This window comes from Vigna angularis, chromosome 2 (assembly GCF_016808095.1).
Source record: "Vigna angularis cultivar LongXiaoDou No.4 chromosome 2, ASM1680809v1, whole genome shotgun sequence".
NCBI lineage: Eukaryota > Viridiplantae > Streptophyta > Magnoliopsida > Fabales > Fabaceae > Vigna > Vigna angularis.
Window position 1 is genome coordinate 9,618,709 of NC_068971.1, and position 20,372 is coordinate 9,639,080.

Below are 20,372 nucleotides of genomic sequence, written 5' to 3' on the forward strand. Positions count from 1 at the left end.
GCAAGAAAGTAGGTCACTTCAAGAAAGATTGTCCAAAAAAGAAAATCTTGGTTCGAAAAGAAAGGTACTTTTTATGTTTCTGTAAGTTTTGAAGCAAATATAATTGAAGTGCCTAATAATACCTGGTGGTTGGATTCTGGAGCTACCACTCATGTTTCTAATATTATGCAGGGATTCCTTTCAGTTCAGCCCATAAAAGGAACTGAAAAGTATTTATATATGGGGAATAGAATGAAGGCACGGATAGAAGGAATTGGGACTTACAGATTGATTCTAGACACTGGTTATTGTTTGAATCTTGAAAAGTGTCTTTATGTTCCTGGTTGTGCTAGGAATTTAATTTCTGTTGCAAAGTTGGATTATTTAGGTTTTAACTTTAAGATTGAAAATGATATTTTTCATTTGTATAAACTTTCGTACTATTATGGTTCTGGTACATTATTGGATGATTTATATCGTTTAAATCTTGATGTTAATTTTTCTGAATCCCTGTTTAATGTTGAACATGTTGTTGATAGAAATTGAGGTGCAGGAAAAGAATGTTCTGCTTTCTTATGGCATAAAAGATTAGGTCACATATCCAAAGAAAGGATGTTGAGGTTAGTAAAAAACGAAATTTTACCTCAATTGGATTTTGATGACTGGAATGTATCTATTGATTGTATTAAGGGTAAACAAACAAAACAAATATCAAAATATCCCGCCACAAGAAGTAGTCAACTTCTTGAGTTAATACACACTGATATTTATGGTCCTTTTGACATTAAATCCTGGAGTGGTGAAAAATATTTTATCTCCTTTATTGATGATTTCTCACGTTATTGTTATATATATCTATTACATGAAAAATCTCAATCAGTGAATGCCCTTGAGGTGTTCATAAATGAGGTGGAAAGACAATTAGATAGAAAAGTAAAATTGGTGAGATCTGATAGAGGTGGTGAATATTATGGTAAAACTGATGAGAATGGACAATGTCCAGGTCCATTTGCAAAGTTTCTTGAAAGTCGGGGTATTTGTGCATAGTATACAATGCCCAGTACACCACAACAAAATTGTGTAGCAAAAAGGCGGAATCGTACTCTTATGGATATGGTTAGGAGTATGTTAAGTCATAGTAATATTCCTTTATCTTTGTGGATGTATTCATAAAAGACTGCTGTATATCTGGTTAACAGGGTTCCTAGCAAAGCAGTTCCTAAAACTCCTTATGAACTATGGACTAGAAGGAAACCCAGTTTGAGACATCTTCATGTTTGGGGTTGTCCGGCAGAAGTAAGGTTATATAATCCACATGAAAAGAAGCTTGATGCAAGAACCATTAGTGGTTACTTCATCGGTTATCCTGAAAAATCAAAGGGATATAGATTTTATTGCCCTAATTGAGTCTGGAAATGCTCGGTTCATTGAAAATGGTCAATTTAGTGGGAGTGAGGAATCACGAATAGTGGATATTCAAGAGCATTCTGATAGTGTTTCTACATCTAATGTCTCTTCTGAAGTTGTTATCCCTCTTGTTGTATCACAGTCACACAACAAGTAGAGACAACAAGTTAATGTTCCAATCCCACAAAATGAACATATAATGTTGAGCCAATTGACAATGAGCAAGTCACAAATGAGCAATTGATAGAGGAACCACAAGAAGCAACATTAAGAAGGTCTGTAAGGGAGAAAAGACCTGTTATTTCGAATGATTATGTGGTTTACTCTGTTGAACATGAATGTGACTTAAGCATTGATGAGGATCCAGTCTCTTTCAGACAAGCCATGGAAAGTAATAATTCAGAGAATTGGTTGAATGCTATAAAAGAAGAATTGAAATCAATGGATGACAATAAAGTATGGGATCTAGTTGAATTGCCTAAGGGTTCAAAAAGAGTCGGTTGTAAATGGGTCTTTAAGACTAAACATGACTCAAAAGACAATATTGAAAGGTATAAAGCTAGATTAGTCGCCAAAGGTTTCACTCAAAAGGAAGGCATTGACTACAAAGAGACCTTCTCTCTTGTTTCTAAGGAGGACTCTTTGAGAATTGTTTTGGCTTTGGTGGCTCATTATGATTTAGAGCTTCACCAAATGGATGTAAAGACCGCTTTTCTGAATGGTGACTTAGAAGAGGAAGTTTATATGGACCAACCAGAAGGTTTCATAATAACAGGAAAAGAAAATTTGGTGTGTAAATTGAAGAAATCAATATATGGACTGAAACAAGCTTCCCGAAAATGGTATCTAAAATTTAATGATATCATAACTTCGTATGGTTTTGTAGAGAACATCGTTGACCGGTGTATATATATGAAGATCAGTGGGAGTAAGTTTGTTATATTGGTTCTATATGTTGACGACATTCTTCTTGCTACTAATGATGTTGGTATGTTACATGATGTAAAGAAGTTTCTTTATAGCAACTTTGAAATGAAAGATATGAATGAGGCATCTTATGTGATAGGAATAGAAATATTCCGTGATAGATCACAAGGATTGTTAAGTTTGTCTCAAAAAGGCTATATTAACAAAGTGTTAGAGAGATTCAGAATGGAAAAATGTTCTCCTGGAATAGTTCCAATTCAAAAAGGAGACAAGTTTAGTCAAATGCAATGTCCCAAGAATGATTTGGAATGAAAGGCCATGGAGTCTATTCCTTATGCGTCAGTGGTTAGGAGTTTGATGTATGCTCAAACTTGTACTCGGCCAGATATCAGTTTTGCTGTTGGAATCTTAGGCCGATATCAAAGTAATCCTGGAATGGATCACTGGAAAGCTGCAAAGAAAGTTCTTAGGTATTTACAAGGTACCAAAGAATACATGCTCACCTACAGAAAGTCAGATCATCTTGAGATGGTTGGCTACTCGGATTCAGACTATGCTGGATGTGTGGATTCAAGAAAATCCACATTTGGTTATGTTTATCTATTAGCTGGAGGAGCAATTTCTTGGAAAAGTGCAAAACAATCAGTCATTGCTACTTCCACCATGGAAGCTGAATTCATGGCATGCTTTGAGGCCACGGTTCATGCTTTGTGGTTGCGGAACTTTGTATCGAGGCTTGGCATTATTGACAGTATTGCTAGGCCTATAAGGATTTATTGTTATAATTCCGCAGCCGTCTTCTTCTCTAAAAATGACAAGTACTCAAAGGGTGCTAAACACATGGATTTGAAATAGCAGATCCGTTAATTGAGCATATTGGTATGGATTTGATGATAGCAGATCCGTTAACTAAATGACTACCACCCAAAACTTTTATTGGCCATGTTGAAAGTATGGGCATTATGGATAAGTCAATATTAACATAATGATGTTATCTATCTATATGGATATGTATAGTTATATGCTTGTACTGTCATGACACTTGTGAATTCAATTAAAGTTATGTTTCTCTTTATTCTATTGTTATCCACATTAAGTTATATACATGTATTATTGATTGTGGTAACAAGTTATATCTCTTTTAGAGACATGAAAGTTAAAAGATTGATTAAAGTTATGTTGAGTTGATTTGATTATGTGATACATGGAAGGAATCTTGTCGTTCATGACTTTTGCCCGCCATGATCCGATCATTTCAATTCATATAAGGATGATGACTTGATAATTCTAATGAATGGTGCGTACTTAAAGTTTAGTTTTAGATCTTCAAGTCATCACATGAACCAAGTGAGAGAATGTTAAATTATATTAATATTTAAGATTGGTTCATGTAATTTAAAGTATAACTTTGATGTACAGATTCTAATGTGATGATTAGAAGAATATAATGTATTAAAGTTATAGGGATTATTTTAGAGTTATTAAAATTAATCACTCTCTTCTCACTTTAATAAAGAGCATTTTGGTATTTTATTAAAGTTGATTAAATATCATAAAAGAGGGAAAAAGTTGGATTACGGTTGACAGGTTAAGTTTCTGAAAAGAGAGAAAGAAAGGTTACATCCTCTGAAAAGAAAAGAAACTGTGACATCTTTCAGAATTTCTATATCATGAAAAAAGCATTAAAGGAGTAAGAGAAGGGAGAACATTGACAAAGATAAAAAATTTTCCACTGTGTATGAGAAAATAGTAAATATCATGAAAATTCAAGTTTCATGAAAATTAAAGAATTCTTTACACATCGAACTACCTTTCTCCAATTGCTAACTCGAGCATTGGCTGGAACGGAGAAGAGAGTGACCGACCTTGGGGTGCAGACTTAACGGAGGTGGTTAGGTCACAATGGAAATGGGAACGACGATGAGGAGATGCAAGCTTCGACGGAAGACGCTCGGCGGCTCTCGTTGTTGCTGCTGGTAGTCGAGACCCTCCACTCGCCGGAATAGAAGATGGTGGAGGCTTCGTCGGCGATGTTGAGGTCTGGAATCACCAAACCCCTGTTCCGATTCCGGTTGAAATTTTGTAATAATAGGAATAGAAAATTATAAGGAAAAAATAATGAAGAATGGGGTATGAAGATGGATGAAGTCAGGCATGCACACCAAATTCACTGTTCCAGGCTTATTTTGTTAAACACTTCGGAATAGACCAATCCAAAATATATGTATTAGAAATCTTTATGGAAAGACCAGACCGAAATAGATTACCGGAAGTCTAATTCGGATTGCTAAATCTGGTACTCATTTGTGATTTTCAGAATGGTTAATTCAGAATACATTACCACGAATACATTTTGAATTATATGAATTTCGGATAGGACAATCTAGAATGTATTATTGGATTCTGGAATGTATTCCAGAGCGTCCAATTCATAAATCAGGTACAGTTTCTAGATTGATAAATTTGGAACACATTTTCTGTTGTGTATTCCGGATTAACAAACCAATATATTTCGAAACATACCAAAATATTCGGGAACAACCTTTCCACAAACCATCCCAACTCACCTTCTTCCATTCTCATTCTTGTTAACTTGGGTTTTTTCTTATGAAGGGTGTTTTTCGTAGACTGTTATTTCTTGTTGGTTTCAATTACATTGTTTTCTTGATGGTTGAACTGTTTTCGATTACAGTAGTTGTCGTTGTTGGTTGTGGAAGCTCGACGGAATTGCGTCGGCGTTTGAGCACAGGGAGGGAGACCGCAACAGGGGAGGTGCTCGAAACTTTGTGAGGGGTAAGAAGATACGAATAAAGGATATTTTGGAGATTTTGTTAGGGTGAGGAAGAAAAATCGGAAGTGTAAAAAGAAATGGCCTCATTTTGATATAGATAGCCCAACCCATCATCTGACCCATGACCCACTAATCCTTTTAATCCAATAGCTCATTATTCATGTTTTACTTTCTAACATTGCCTTATAGTCTTTTACTATTTATTATCTCCATTAGTGATCAAATTCTTGGAGTCTCTCTCGCCTCTTTGTATTCGCTTTGAACAAAACCAGTATGCAATTTGCAATACTGAGAATAGGAATTGAATTGCAATCTAGGAATTTTTATTCCCTTTTACAAGGCATAATTCAACTTATTGACCATCTTGTCTTTTTTTATAGAAGAAGAAACTGGACGAGATTGTTGCATTGAAGCAAAGAATTAGGACTTAAAAAGTTCAAGAACTTAGGACTTGAAAAGAAAAAATCTAACTAAAAATACTAATCCATCGTGTTTATCTATATATATATATATCTAAGTCACTGGACTAAAATATATATAAGTTTGTTTTATTCAATTTGAGATTTTTTAGCACTAAAACTCCTATGGAAGCGACAACTTCGTTTAAAGCATGGACCATCCACTACTAATAAAACATATTATATTGGTTATTTTGTAGATTTTGGGTCAATTAAGCTATGGATGCAGATGTTACTGGTGTAGAAAGTATGGTATATTTTACATCGAATAAAACTGATATAATATATACACAAATTACAATGGATATGATCCCAATTGACATAGAAAATGTGGTCTTTCGAATAGTTTTGGGAATCAAGTGGAGCACTCAAATGGCATCTCACAGCAGTGGCAAAGTCCAGTAGTTTCCAGACAAGGGGAAGATGGCATGAATAATGCCAGTGGCGCGCAAATTGAGATATTGCATATTAAGGAATATCTATTTTTGTTACTACTGATCATGTTATAATCAATTTTTCTTTTGATCTATTGTATATATACTTTTGTATCTTGTTTTCTCACGTTGATCAAATAAAGTGTTTAATGTTTCGTTTATGAATGTTCTATCTTTTTCTCTTCATAAATATTAATATGGTAACAGTCTATTACATATTCTATAGTCATTGCTTAATATCATGGAAGTCCAAAAAACAAATTAATGTCTTTTTTAGTTTCACAAAAACTGAATATAGGACTTTAGCCACACTGGCTTGTGAATTACAATAGTTAAAATATGTTGCTGATAATCTAGCCTATTCCATACATATGCCTTTTCCCATGTTTTGTGATAATTACTGTACAATTCAGCCCTCTTTTCATGAATGGAGCAAACATATAAAAATAGATTGTCACTTCTTAACATACACACTCTATCATGAGAAGGGGTATTAGGGAATATTTGTGTTACTATGGGCTCATAGCCGACCGAACGGTAAAGGTGTAGAAGAGTCGGCCGACCGATGATACCTTTTAAGTCAATGAACCGATCGGTAAAAAGAGCTGTTAAGGTAATCAATAGTAATAACTGTCGGAGAGTTAATGAAAATAATTGTCATTTATTGACAATTAATATTGTCATTCATTGGTGGTTAATGAGTCAGACCTAATGATAAGCTCATTATAACTGAACTTAGAGCTCTAATAACTAATCTTGATTACAAGATTATTACGGGAGGTCACTGACTTGAGCGTCGGAGTGTTTTTTGCAGGCACCCTCCCCCGCGACTTGGACAAGGAGAAGAGAGAAGACAGCACGACTGCACATCAGAACAGACAACTTTGAATGTTTTTTATTAGGATTCTAAATCCTGCCGAAATAATTTGTTTTTGTATACAATTCATTTTGTTATAATGAGTTTTTATGTTAATATATTTCTAATTATATATATACTCTTGTATCTTGCTCTCTCAAGCTTAGTTGATCAAATAAAACATACTATCATCAGAAGTGGCTCACTAACAAACGACACAAACATAAAAAGGTGAAGCAAAGACTTCAACATTCAAAGTGGCACCACCAACAATAGACTGTCATGTTTATCTATCATAATTCAACAATAATCTTCATATTGAAGAAGCAAATTTTGCACTGACCACTAGTGCAATTAACGGAAACGACATCGGTTAATTTTGCTTATAGACCGCGGTTCTTGAACCGGTGTATATACAGACGAGGTAAAAGGGATAAGTTTTTGACCTCGGTTCACAACCGAGTCAAAAAGAAGTATGATTTTGCCTCAGTTCACAGGGAACCGAGGTAGTAGGGTTACTTTTTTCCAATCTGTTCATAAGGAACCGAGGCAATAGAGTGGTTATAATTTTTTTTTTTTTTAATTTTGTCTGTGAAAAGTTGTTTCTCAAGCTTTGAGTTCTCCAAGTAAGCAAGGTATCTTCACTCTCGAGAAAGGTCTCCACCACCCAACAACCGTTCGGACCACCACCCAACAACCGTTCGGACCACCACCCAACAACCGTTCGGACCACCACCCAACAACCGTGCCACCTTTACCGGACCACCACAAACCACCACGCAAAGTCTTCTTCTCCAACAACATTCTCCAGAATCACGCCGTTGTCCAAGGCAACCTGCAAGAAACCAAACCAGAAAATCAAGACGCCGCCGCGACTGCAGATCAGAAAGGAGGGAATACCAGAAAGGAAACCATTATCGAACCACCACAAAACCACCGGAGAACCAGGACGCCGCCGCGACTCCACCAATCTTCAACACTCCATCCATCGGACCACTTTTACCGGTCACCACAAAACCACCGCGAGAGCCCTGTCTCTCCTTCGCGCAACCTGCAATATTTCCCCCAATCTCTTTCTCTCCTTCGCATCGAACCACCGCGACTTCACCAATCTCTCGATCTCCTTCGCACCACAGAGCACCATCTTTTCTTCGTGGCAAAGCACCATCTTTCCCCCAATCTTCACTGTCAATGATACCGTCAGCAAACCCTAAATCAAACTCCCCCAATCTCACTTCGCGCAACCCCGTTCAACCCTAAATCAAAGGCAGCAGTGGCGGACGCAGGCGGCAGGGAACCAACGGTGCAAGGACGAGGCGCGGGCAACAACAGAAACAGAGGTGACGAGCGTAGAGGTAGCAGCACGGCGAGGCAGGCACGAGCATTGGCAGCACAGGAGCGGCGTGGCGAGGCAAGGAGTGATAGTGGTGGACGAAACTGCAGAGGAAGAATGAGAGATGAGATTGGGATCGGAGGGAGTTCTTCGTCCCTGAGAGGGTTTCTTGGTGGTATCTGTTAGCTTATAACCATGTTTAATAAAATGTTAATGATGTGAACTATAGAAAGAGGAAGAAAGAAGCTTCGTTTTTGGGTAGAGAAGAACACAAACGAAATGGGGAAAGGTACGGGTTTGGAAAGCATATTATACCTCAGTTCTACTTTTGCCTGAGGCAATAAAGCATTATATGCTTCCATTAAACATAGCACCCGATGTCATAAGGATGACTTGCCGTGTGGAAGAAGCGTGTCAGTGAGTTGCAGGTGTGGCAGAGGCTTTATGCCTCGGTTCTGCTTTGCACCCGAGGTAGTATCAATTTTTAAAAAGCTGTCAGCCCAAAAGCCTTGGGTTTTAGGCACCGGTTCTGCCTGGAACCGAGATCATAACGTTGTTTTGCTTCGGTCCTGCATGCCACCGAAGCATATAAGGTTCCTTTATTTTCAAATCTGCCACCGCGTTTTGATAGACAGCAGTTTTATATGAAATGAGGTATATTATGCGAGTTTAAAAACAAATTTTGTACTTAGTGCACGTACTCCGAGTTAATTTTAATACGATAAAATCACAGAAGAAGATGCAAATTTCTATCTATTACCTCAGTTCTCTGAATCTTATTGCTTTAAAAAAAATGTCATTATTTTTATAACAACTGTTCAAATTCTTCAAATAAAAATTTGTCATGCTAATTCTTTTTCTTAGACCAACTTGTAAAAAATAAAATACTGTTTCCTTTGTTTTCATGTATTATTCTTTGAACTCTTTTGCTTAAGTATTCCACTCATGATATCTTAATTTCTTTACCTTTTATTTCCATTAATGAAGATTAACCTAATTTTAATCACTCAAGTTCAACAATTTTTCGGGTTGAAAACAAAGCTTAACTTGTTAATAAGCATTTATACTCTGTAAGACTTATCGAAAAGTCACTCAAATGAGCTTAAAGATAAATTTCATTTAAAAAAAAAAAAACTAGTTTTACACTCTTTATTTCTTCTCCTTTTAGGCAACATTACATGATGCATTTCATAATATGTCGTATGCCTTATAAGAGAAAAAAAATGTTATTTCTACCATATAATATTTTTTTTTTATGACTTGTATAAGCTTTATATTAATATAGTTTAAATTTATTCTATAATATATATATATATATATATATATATATATTGCTTCAAACAATAATATAGAGTATTTATATAAATAAATTTAAAGATTATTGCGTTAAGTAATTGTTCATAATGACAATACATAACACACTACTTTTTAAGGAAAACCTATCAATTTGTGTTAAAATAATGTTATGTACAAATTTTTAACAAAATAATGAATATAGGTTTTAAACTTTTGAAGAAAGTGTGTCATATGTAACATTAAAAACTAAGGAATGTAAGGAATTAGACCATCTAATGTAGTCATTTCAGTTAATAATAAAATTGTCAAATGACTAATGTGTTTGAATAGTAATATGTTCAAGCAATATGTTTCATTAACATATATTTCTGCTACTATTTAATTCTTTCATTATTTTATTTATTGTATACTATATAGAGAAACTTAGAGCATAACTTTGAAAACTAAGTCGTCTCAAGAGGAAAACTACTAAAACAATATAATGTATGAATTAAAAAATCCAAAAAATCAATGTTTGAAAAGATTACTAAGAAAATGAAAGTCATCATGGAGGTTAGTAAATCGTTGAATCTTTGATCAATTCTTTTATCGGTTCAACTTTTATATTAAAAGGCATTGACTAACGTAACTATTTTTATATTATTCTTATAGACATAAAAAATAGTTTGCATTTTCTTTTTCTTATCATAAAGAATAACTGATCAAAAGTATGGAGACTATTAAAAAATGCTTAATTAATTACCTTTAATATTTTTGTATCATAAGTTCTTCAGTAAAGTTATTAAGTGTGGAGCTCATTAAGGTAAACATTTTTCAAAGGCATTTTTTTTTTAAATTTTGCCAAGTGATTAAAATCTGAAGTGTTTCTTTTAAAAAAGTTTTTCTCTTTTACATTTTATTAAACTGGTGTTTTTGATGAGATTTTTTTTTGAAATATTAATATTCATCAATAAAGTCAATAGTTAATCTTGAATGAAATTTATATGGATAATTTTTAGCAAAATACTTCCTTTCAACTATATCCATTTCTTATTAACAAGATAATACCTCTTTTTACATTTTTCATGTATTGAAACCACTTCTCTTCTTTTAACACAAATTAATAATTTGTTATTTAAAAAAAATACGAAACGAAATTAACATTTTTTTGGTGATATTTGTTTTTTAAAGTAAAAATAGTGATATAACAATATATTTTAGAACCTAATGAATATTTATAATAATTGTTTTACATGTTTTTTGAGTGTGAGATTATTATCTTCCATTATTTAATTCTTACAGTTCTATAAATAATGAACTGACGCACAAAAACATGTAAAACAATTTGGTATATATAATTAACCTTATTGGTTATAATGAAATGACAATGTACACCTTCTTTCAAAATAAGAAAAGTTAGTTTGACTGCACTTAGAAAACATTTAATTTTTCTTACTTGTTAGACAAGGAAATATAACAAAACATTTTAAGATATATATATATATATATATATATATATATATATATATATATATATATATGTGTGTGTGTGTGTGTTATTTGTTGAGTAATTAGAAAAATACCATTGTTGCTTTTTTCATAGCAAAATGACATATAATTTACATGGAAACAATTCATAAAAATGATGTAATTTAACATTCCTATTAGATTCCTACAATAATGTTAAAAAAATAAAATTCAAACCAAAATTAATAAATAAGAATTGTCAACTAAAATTGTTTTGCTTTTGAAACTTTGTCCTACATTGTCCTAAAATGTCGCATGATTCATAGTAGAAACACGATAATTCCTCCAAATATTCCGTTTATACCTCATATCTGTCTGAAGAAACCTTTTCTGTTATTTCACCCAAAATCAAGGGTGTTTGCGTAACTTCAGCTACGAACACCAACTTTTGTGTCAAAACTAGAAGATCGAAACGGTCCAATCTGTATCAACGACCGATCGATGGTCCAAATTTTACGTTTGACTGAGGTACAGACTTTGAATCTGGAATGATTGGAATTGATGGAAGTTTAACCATAGAAATTTGAGAAATTCAATAACTAGTTGTTAAAAAAAACTGAAAATTCCACCTGGCACCCAAATTTGAGAAAGTGGGTTCATAAGATCTGTGTTGTTTGGCTCCATTTTCGCTTTCATCTTCTTCATCATTTTGTATTTGCAGAAAGCTGTTGTAGGAGAAGAGAGAGAAACTTCTCTCTCTTTCTCTTTTCTTTTTCTTCATTTTTTTTGACAAAAAAAAAACAAAAATTGGTGGGATTTGAGGGTGCTTAGGTTGTTGATTGAGTTGCGTTGTTGGGGTTGGAAGAATCTATTATTATGAATATGATGCGAAGGTTGAAAAGCATTGCTTCTGGGAGGACTTCCATTTCATCAGATTCTGTAAGCTTAACACCCTTTTGTTTTTCTTCCCCTACCAAAAGCTTTCATTTTTGTTTTGCTTTTTGTTTTTTTTGAGGAAGTTCCTTTTCCATTAGGTTGTTTGCGAAATTGAAAAACTAAATTTTGATCCAGAAACAAGAAATCAACATGTTCATTGATTTGGATTGTCTGGATTATGCTTGTTGTGGGTACAAAATTTTCTTTATTTTTTTCATAATATGGTTATGAATTTGATTTAGCACCCTGATGGGAGTTATTACATGAGGGATTTCCTTTTTGCCTAGTTAATTGTGGTTTTGATATTTCTTCTGTTTTTTGTTTTTCTTATATCGGTTTTGAGATATAGCTTTATTTGATTTAAGATGGTTTATGATCTGACCATTTGTGTGTTCATTGCTGTTGTTTTATTTATATATTTGTGTCTTGGATTCGATCAATTGTCAAGCTAATGAAGGCACAAGCCTTGTGTTAGTATTACATGATTGTATTAATTTGATTTTGGCGAGACTATGATAAGCCTAACTACGAGGGAAGTTGGGAAAATGTTGTTTACCTTGGAGTTCAATATGTTTTTCCATTTTTAATGCCTGGTAAAAACACATGATATGTTCCTATTGTGTTAGTTAAATCCAAACCATTTCTTTCCAGGTAGGTGATTCTACAACAAAAAGACCTAAGTTTGATCAAGGAACCGAAGAAAAGGTCTTTGAGGAAACAGATTCTATGGAGAAATGTGGAAAAGATCACGAGCAGTATGGAGATGCATTGGCAGAAAGTGTTAATTCCAATAATGCTACAACCAGATCTGAGAAGTCAGGTTATGATCAACTTCCAAAGGAATTAAATGAAATGAAAATCGGAGACGACAAAGGAAAAAATAACAATGAGAAGGTACTTTTTGTGATTCAGTTTTCTTGTTTTCTTACTTTTGATATTTGTTGGTCATTACTATCATAGTTCTCTAAACGTAAAGCTGTTTCTTATTTTTGAATGCAATCGTTGAGTCTGATAAATGATTTGCTTGTGCAGGATATGGAAGCCACTGTTGTAAATGGTAATGGAACAGAAACAGGCCAAATAATTACAACTGTTATTGGTGGTCGAGATGGACAACCAAAGCGGGTATTGTTTCCATGAGTTCCTCCTTACTTGATCATTACTATCCTATTTGTAAATCTTATTTTATCGAGTTAGATTCTTAGAATCCCTTTTTTTAAATTTATTATTTATGCATTACACTACCTGTTATATCTAATCTTTATATGAAGAGGATCAACCTTTTTGATGTCCTCTTTTGTTTCTCCAATTTTACCCTATTAATAACTTCTTTTTAAATTTAATTAATTATTAAAAGGATCATACGGTGAAAGAATATCCCTTCTGCAGTTTTGATATATTTTGTTGGCTTGAATATTAAAAATTGGATTGTTTATTGTAAAATTTCACTAGTTGGTATTGTGAAAGAAACTTTCCTACAATGTTTGTAACTGTTACCTTATCAGTGCTTTCTAGTTACTATGGGACAAATGATTGTAACTATGGAATATTAGGTTTAGGTAGAATATTCTTTTTTCTTTGTTGTATAGATGTATAATTATTTGTGTTAATGACTTGCTATGAAAATACTTTTGCATTGGTTAACTTTATTTTTGCCTGGTTCAGACAATCTCGTACATGGCAGAACGCATAGTTGGCACAGGTTCTTTTGGTGTTGTTTATCAGGTAATATTTGATTTGCAGCATTTCTTCACTCGTAATGGTTGATCCTTTTGTTCACTGTTCTATGTATTTGTCAAGTTACTTTTTTGCTTATCCACTTTGCCTTGAATATACTGTAGGCCAAGTGCATTGAAACTGGTGAAGCAGTTGCCATAAAAAAAGTATTGCAAGACAAGAGATATAAGAATAGGGAACTACAGGTTATGCGTATACTTGACCATAATAATGTTCTCAGACTAAAGCACTGTTTCTACTCAGCCGCGGAGAAAGATGAGTTGTATCTTAACCTAGTTTTGGAGTATGTGCCTGAAACGGTCTACAGAGTTTCCAAGCACTATATCAGAATGCACCAACATATGCCTATCATTTATGTGCAACTGTATTTGTACCAGGTAATTGTGGATTTATTAATTAACCTTTTCTATTAAATTTTGGTTTTGAATTTCCTTCATTATGCTTGTAGTATTCAGTTATTTGCTTTGAGCTTATTACTTTTGTGCTGTTATTGAATGATCATGCTAAAACTCTTGTAGATATGCCGGGGTTTAAATTATTTGCATCACGTGATTGGAGTCTGTCATAGGGACATCAAGCCCCAGAATCTATTGGTAAGAACTTTTTTTTTGCTTTAAAATTTCTTGTTTGTTAAATGTTTTTTATATTATATTTTATATATTTCTTGCAAGCACAAGAAAAAATCATTGCAAGTATCATTGCTTGATACCACTAATTGAATAAATTGAAAAAAAATTGCATGTTAAACCTCATTTAAATTTGCCTAAGGGCATACGTTTTTAAACTATAGATATCCTATGTTATTGATTGGAAGAATAGATAGGTTCTGAGTAAATTGTGCCTCATGCTGTTTAATTTGTTGTTCTCATTGATACTGTGGAAGGACTGAGTTGATCTACTCATTGCAGATTTCAATAATGCTTTTCCGATAATGATCATTTTGACTCTGCTTACTGCTTGGATCTCTTCTTTATAACACCATAGTGTATTAAACTGACATGTGATTGCATGTCACAGGTTAATCCCCAGAGTCATCAGTTAAAGATATGTGATTTTGGGAGTGCAAAGATGCTGGTATGTTTCTTTTGTTTTTCCTTATCAGTATGAAAGTCATACAATAGTTTGTGCCTGAGCTTGTGATATTATCGTGCTTTAGGTGCCTGGCGAACCCAACATATCATACATATGCTCACGGTATTACAGAGCTCCAGAGCTTATATTTGGTGCAACAGAATACACAACTGCTATTGATATTTGGTCTGCTGGCTGTGTTATGGCTGAGCTTCTTCTAGGACATGTGAGAATTTATACTAATTCTCTCTCAATCTCATTTGTAGAGGAAATTTCATTTTTTGTTGTTGTAAAAGTTACATTTCGTTGAAGTTATGTGAGAGTTCTTTGGGTGATATTTGCATTTCAATACTGCTATGTTGTATTTTGATGGTTACTTGTTTTTCTCTTGGTATTTTTTGGAACTGGTACTCAGATGCTGCAAGAAGTAACATACAATTAACCTAATACCTGTTGTACAATGTGTTTCTAGTAGAATATAACTTCATCCCAGCAAGCACTAGAATTGAATAAATGACACGTTTTCATAGTAATGCTTATATGTGATTGTGTTTTGCTTTGCAGCCAATGTTTCCTGGAGAGAGTGGTGTTGATCAGTTGGTTGAGATCATTAAGGTAAAAAGTTTTCATGTTCTTTATCCTTTTTGCTTGAATATATGTTTTTGTCTTGAGCGTTGCATCATTAATCTGAGTGTAATAATGTTTACTGTAGATCTTGGGAACACCAACCAGAGAAGAAATAAAGTGCATGAATCCAAATTACACTGAATTTAAGTTTCCTCAGATAAAAGCTCACCCGTGGCACAAGGTTAGCGGTTCTTTACTTCTTTGTGCCCCCACTTGCCCCTGGAGTATGCAATTCGTAAGTACTTGATAAATACTTGCAATCAGAGATCTAACTTGACCATTCTATTTATATCAGGTTTTCCACAAGAAGATGCCAGCAGAAGCAGTGGATCTAGTGTCGAGGATGCTTCAGTATTCACCAAATCTACGTTGCACTGCTGTAAGAAGTTAATTAGCTTTTAGAAATGTTACGCTTAGCAGCTTAATTGTATATTTATTTACAATATAAAGATCAACTACGTTACAATGTTCATACTTAACTTCATCCATGCTTGTACACAGTTTGATATTATTAAAACTAGGAAGATATTCAGTTTTCTATGTTTATTCTGTTGCAGTTGGAGGCTTGTGCACACCCTTTCTTTGATGATCTGCGAGATCCAAATGCATGCTTGCCAAATGGTCGACCACTGCCTCCGTTGTTTGATTTCAGTGCACAAGGTATGGAGGGGATAATCTTAGTGTGTTCAGTTAAATATTTTCTTTTCTATTACTTACATGAAAAAACAATGCAGAACTAGCAGGCAAACCGGAAGAGTTGCGTCGACGTCTCATTCCTGATCATGCAAGAAGTTGAATTCATTATTCAGCATTGTAAATGGGATTTTGGATGAATAGATAACCACACCAGCAATGCTACTTTCCCTAACAGTCTAGGTCTCTGCTGTCCATCCTACACAATCATGACTATTCAGCTCATAGGAAACCTTAAAGCCATGCAACCTCTTGGTCGTCAAGGACTGGCAGGTGACAATCTGATGAATGAAGTAGATCTGCCTGGTGATGGGGTTGCAACCATTTTTTAAGTAGTTTATGATTGATTCATGTAATCCACCAGCTGTAAAAGATAATCAGTTCTTACTATTCTTTGCTCATGTTTCATATAGTTCAAGCTGCTTCTTCTTAAGGTGGACTATGTGGAATTATCAGATGAGTAGGCATCTTTTTTTTTTCGGCCCCTATTTATTGTGTATTTGTTTCTTTGTAATAACATAAAAAAATTCTCCTTTTATTCTGTATGTTATGTTTCGTTCTACTGACTGCTAAGCATTTTTTTTCTGACAAATTCTTAGTGGATTTCTAGTACCTTTAAAGGATAAATTTTGGACTGATCCTAGAATTTCATGGTGATCAGCATGTCCTTTGCCACCTTTTCCATTAGATAATGGTAATATAAGTTATTTGATTCGCAATGACTAAGGTTCTCTATGGGTTAAAAGCTGCTAAACTATTTTCATAGAAGCTACAAAATATTTTTACGAACAACTTAGAAGATCATTATTTAAACAAGCTTAAAATTGACTTAAGTTGTAAAAAGGTTCTCTGAATATTTCATGTATGCTACTTACGTGAAGTATCAATGTTCAAGGACAGAGATGTTTTAATGACTCAATCTATGAATCAATGTTTTCTTATGTACTTTTTCACAAAAACAAGATACAACTTTATTAGATAAGCGTGCTAAATACATCTTTGGCCTTTTTCATACTTTAATCTGACATAATGACTTGAAAAATGTTCTAATGACTAGTTTATGAAATAATGCTCTTACATTACTTTATCACAAAGAAAATACTTAATATTTTTTTTGGATAAGAGTGTAAAACACATATTTTCTTTTAGTACATTTAAAACTAACATGTATTGGGAGATGTTCCAATGACTTAGTATGTGAATCAATGATTTAGTATGTGAATCAATGCTTTCACATATATTCTACCACAAAAACATGACTTAACACTTTTATTGGGTAAGCATGCCAAAACACATAATTGCTTTTAGTACACTTAAACTTAACATTTATTGGGACATGGGCTCACTAGTTATTTCAATCAATAATAACACCCTAAAATATTTCTCTTATAAATACTAACACTTCACACCCAACCTATAACAATATTTTATTGCTTAATAAACCACGTCACTACAATCACTCTCCACACATCAAAACATCTACTTCTTTGAGATGGAGAATTTTGTCATCAACAACAAATAGAACCATTTAAATTCCAACCTCGTAGCATTATTTTCAAATGGTTAAATAACCGAATCTAAAGATGGTGTGTAGTTCCAATGTGAAAGTCCAAAACTCTTTCGTATTTCATATAATTGCACATTCTACCTTCTAAAGGAAAAAATGTGCACAACTTTACAAATTCCAACCATTACATCCACCAATAAGTTGTACTTCTGAAGATCCAAAGTGAATGAACAAGGATCCACTACGTATGATGCTCATCAAATATCAAATGGTGACGTTGCAAAAATGATTATTTGTATGTTTCATCACAATAATTGAATTCTTTATTACCTTCAGTAGGTCGATTGAAGAAATACTTTCTCTTCTAAATCCAACTCCCTCATCCTTATCCTCTTCCACAAACTCAAACCATATTTTGTGTTCACTAGCAATACTTTATTATCTCTCAAATGGACAAGCATAAGAGATAGTCCATATGGTTATGATTTATACTTCAGATCAGACAATCCTACCACCATGTCAATCCTCTACAATTACATCTTCAATGACCTTCTACACAAAATAAACCAAAAAGTACATTGTGCAAACAACAAATAGTAATTGAAATTGACTACCTTTGTCTTCTAAGGTAGTTAATAACAAACTTATCCATGATATGGTTGAAATCAACTCAAATAATGATGTTGCACAAATGATCAACCATTGGAAAAAAGTTCAACGTATAGGTCCATTTGTGTATCATCCCATTCTTAAAAATATATTAAATTGTTCATCCAAACAATAGATATATGTCTACTAACACCTAACGAACAATGAAAATATCTAAAATCTTGAAATTATCTCAATTCAAAAGAGGTATAAAATTTAGACCACAATTATTGTAGTTATTTGGTTTTATTTCATTTTCAATTATGTCTAGATGTAATTGCTTTAATTTAATAAATTCATTTTCTGTTAACTTATAATTTTCAATTTCATGGTCTCATTAAAAATTATATTTTACAAAAGACAAACAAAACAAAACCAACTTGTTTAAAAAATATTTTTTTTAATCAATCAATTTGTTAAAATAAAAAAAAAAGTTATAAAACTTCTTTACAATTAACATTAACTAACTCCTCTCCTCTTTTTTCTACGTATCTACTAATAACTAACATTTTCACTATTCTTAATAAAAAATAAAATAAAACTACAAAATATAATTTTGTTTCCATCTTATATACATATAACTTTTTTTATCTTCCAATCTATGTTTTTACTTTTTTTATTCTTTCATATTCAAATTTCATTAAATATATTTATACATTTATTTTTTATTTTTTTATATTTGAATTCTTTTAAATATACTTATACATTTATTTTTTATTTCTTTCATCGAATTCTATTAAAAATATACTTATACATTTATTTCTTATTTCTTTCAAATTTGAATTTTTATTTGTTTCTTGCAAAAACTTAAAAAATGACATTTTAAAAGGGATAATCGTTTAAAAATAATAAGAGTGAATTATTTTAATATTAAAATTTTTTAATATAAATAGCTTTTTATGAACCCCTTTCATTGTTTTAAAACATATAATCTTCTTAAAAATCACTTTTTTAAAGTTCTTTAACTTCTTTCTAAGGGTTCCTTTTTTTCTGTTTGTCTGATTAAAGAACTGAGACCGTAAGATTGATCATTGCGATGGGCTTTTCAATTTGGACTGATCAGTTTCTTTATTCGCGTAAGTTGAGTTTTAGCTCTTTTCTTAGTCTTTTTATGTTATTGGTTGCATGTGGGCCTTTTTTTACTTGCATGTGTCCTTTTAATCATATATTTGAGTCTCTACTTATTAGTGATTATAGGTATATCCTTATCGTCCTTATGATGTTTCTATTTATAGACAGAACATCCTGCAAGTTGGGAAGAGTTTCGCTAGTTAGGGTCTTATGAACAGTTGGTCAGGGAAGAGAAATAAATTGCATTGCTTTTAAGTTATAAATATCTTAAGATTTGTTATTTTCATGATTGAATTATATGATAAGTTTAATATGCTAATTTTCTTTTGTTTTGAATGTTCCTTGGTTGAATTTTTTGGTTGTGTTTGTGTTGATTTGAGAAATCAATATCTAATCATTTGAGCCATTTGGTATGTGTCCTAACATTTAAAAATTGTTTTTGACTCAAGTACTAAGAATGAAATACCAATTAGACCATTTGAACAGGTTCTATTTTCACAATTCACAAAATTTTCATACGTTGATATCTGATGCAGTGTTGAGTAGTGACAAATTGGCGTTGAGTGTCAATTCATTGTGCAAGTTTGAAAGCATTTTAGCTTAAGACTGTTGGGTGCCAGTATTGTACCATAGTGTGAGAAAATACAAGTGCTTGGGCATTGAGTGGTAGTAGGGCATCGTTGAGTGCCATTTTTCACTACAATCTAGAGCAATTTGGTTCCAGGACACTGAGTGGAAGAAGGGTGTTGCTAAGCACAACATTTTGCAAGGCGACACCTTTTGCAAAAGATTTTATGTTGAGAGTTACTTTTGAGTGCTAGTGTCTACATTTAATTTTCTTATGTTGTAAATTGTTTGAGATAAATTTATTATAATTTTATGTATGTTTAAGATGTATTATGATGATTTTATTAAGTGATAACATGGTTGAGAATGTGTTTGGAAATATTGTTGAGAGAATTTCAAGGAGAAATTTTGTGTGGTGGTAATGTTTAGTATATGCATTGACATATAGGGGTCATAAATGAGGTATCCTGAACTCTAATAGCTATTCACACTCAAATAGAGTATATTGAGTTATGTGGTGAGAGTTGTAGGAGGTCCTAGTCTATGATAATGTTTGGTCCTAGGTGTGGAGGGGACTAACCTCAAAAA

The 20,372-nt window shown here is 33.0% G+C and overlaps 2 protein-coding genes across 2 annotated transcripts; both read left to right on the forward strand.

Annotated features, from left to right (window-relative positions):
• The first annotated feature begins 2,631 nt into the window (after nucleotides 1-2,631).
• LOC128195249 (secreted RxLR effector protein 161-like) lies at nucleotides 2,632-3,168 on the forward strand. Its single transcript, XM_052872484.1, has one exon. It carries the CDS (start codon nucleotides 2,632-2,634, stop codon nucleotides 3,166-3,168), a length of 537 nt encoding a protein of 178 aa, XP_052728444.1.
• Nucleotides 3,169-11,529: 8,361 nt separating this feature from the next.
• Nucleotides 11,530-16,557, forward strand: LOC108329530 (shaggy-related protein kinase epsilon). The gene is made up of 13 exons (XM_017563781.2): nucleotides 11,530-11,866; nucleotides 12,515-12,757; nucleotides 12,896-12,988; nucleotides 13,529-13,588; nucleotides 13,705-13,977; nucleotides 14,119-14,193; nucleotides 14,618-14,674; nucleotides 14,757-14,897; nucleotides 15,236-15,286; nucleotides 15,384-15,479; nucleotides 15,594-15,677; nucleotides 15,856-15,958; nucleotides 16,033-16,557. Exons 1-13 carry the CDS (start codon nucleotides 11,804-11,806, stop codon nucleotides 16,092-16,094), a joined length of 1,401 nt encoding a protein of 466 aa, XP_017419270.1. The 5' UTR covers nucleotides 11,530-11,803; the 3' UTR covers nucleotides 16,095-16,557.
• The last annotated feature ends 3,815 nt before the right edge of the window (nucleotides 16,558-20,372 follow it).

What these genes read in the sequence shown, in the direction of transcription:
- LOC108329530 (XM_017563781.2), top strand. Translation starts at nt 11,804, where the DNA reads ATGAATATGATGCGAAGGTTGAAAAGCATTGCTTCTGGGAGGACTTCC. An exon ending in GAAAAAATAACAATGAGAAG is followed by an intron (nt 12,758 to 12,895) that starts GTACTTTTTGTG and finishes TTGCTTGTGCAG; the next exon opens with GATATGGAAGCCACTGTTGT. An exon ending in CTTTTGGTGTTGTTTATCAG is followed by an intron (nt 13,589 to 13,704) that starts GTAATATTTGAT and finishes AATATACTGTAG; the next exon opens with GCCAAGTGCATTGAAACTGG.
- LOC128195249 (XM_052872484.1), top strand. Translation starts at nt 2,632, where the DNA reads ATGGAGTCTATTCCTTATGCGTCAGTGGTTAGGAGTTTGATGTATGCT.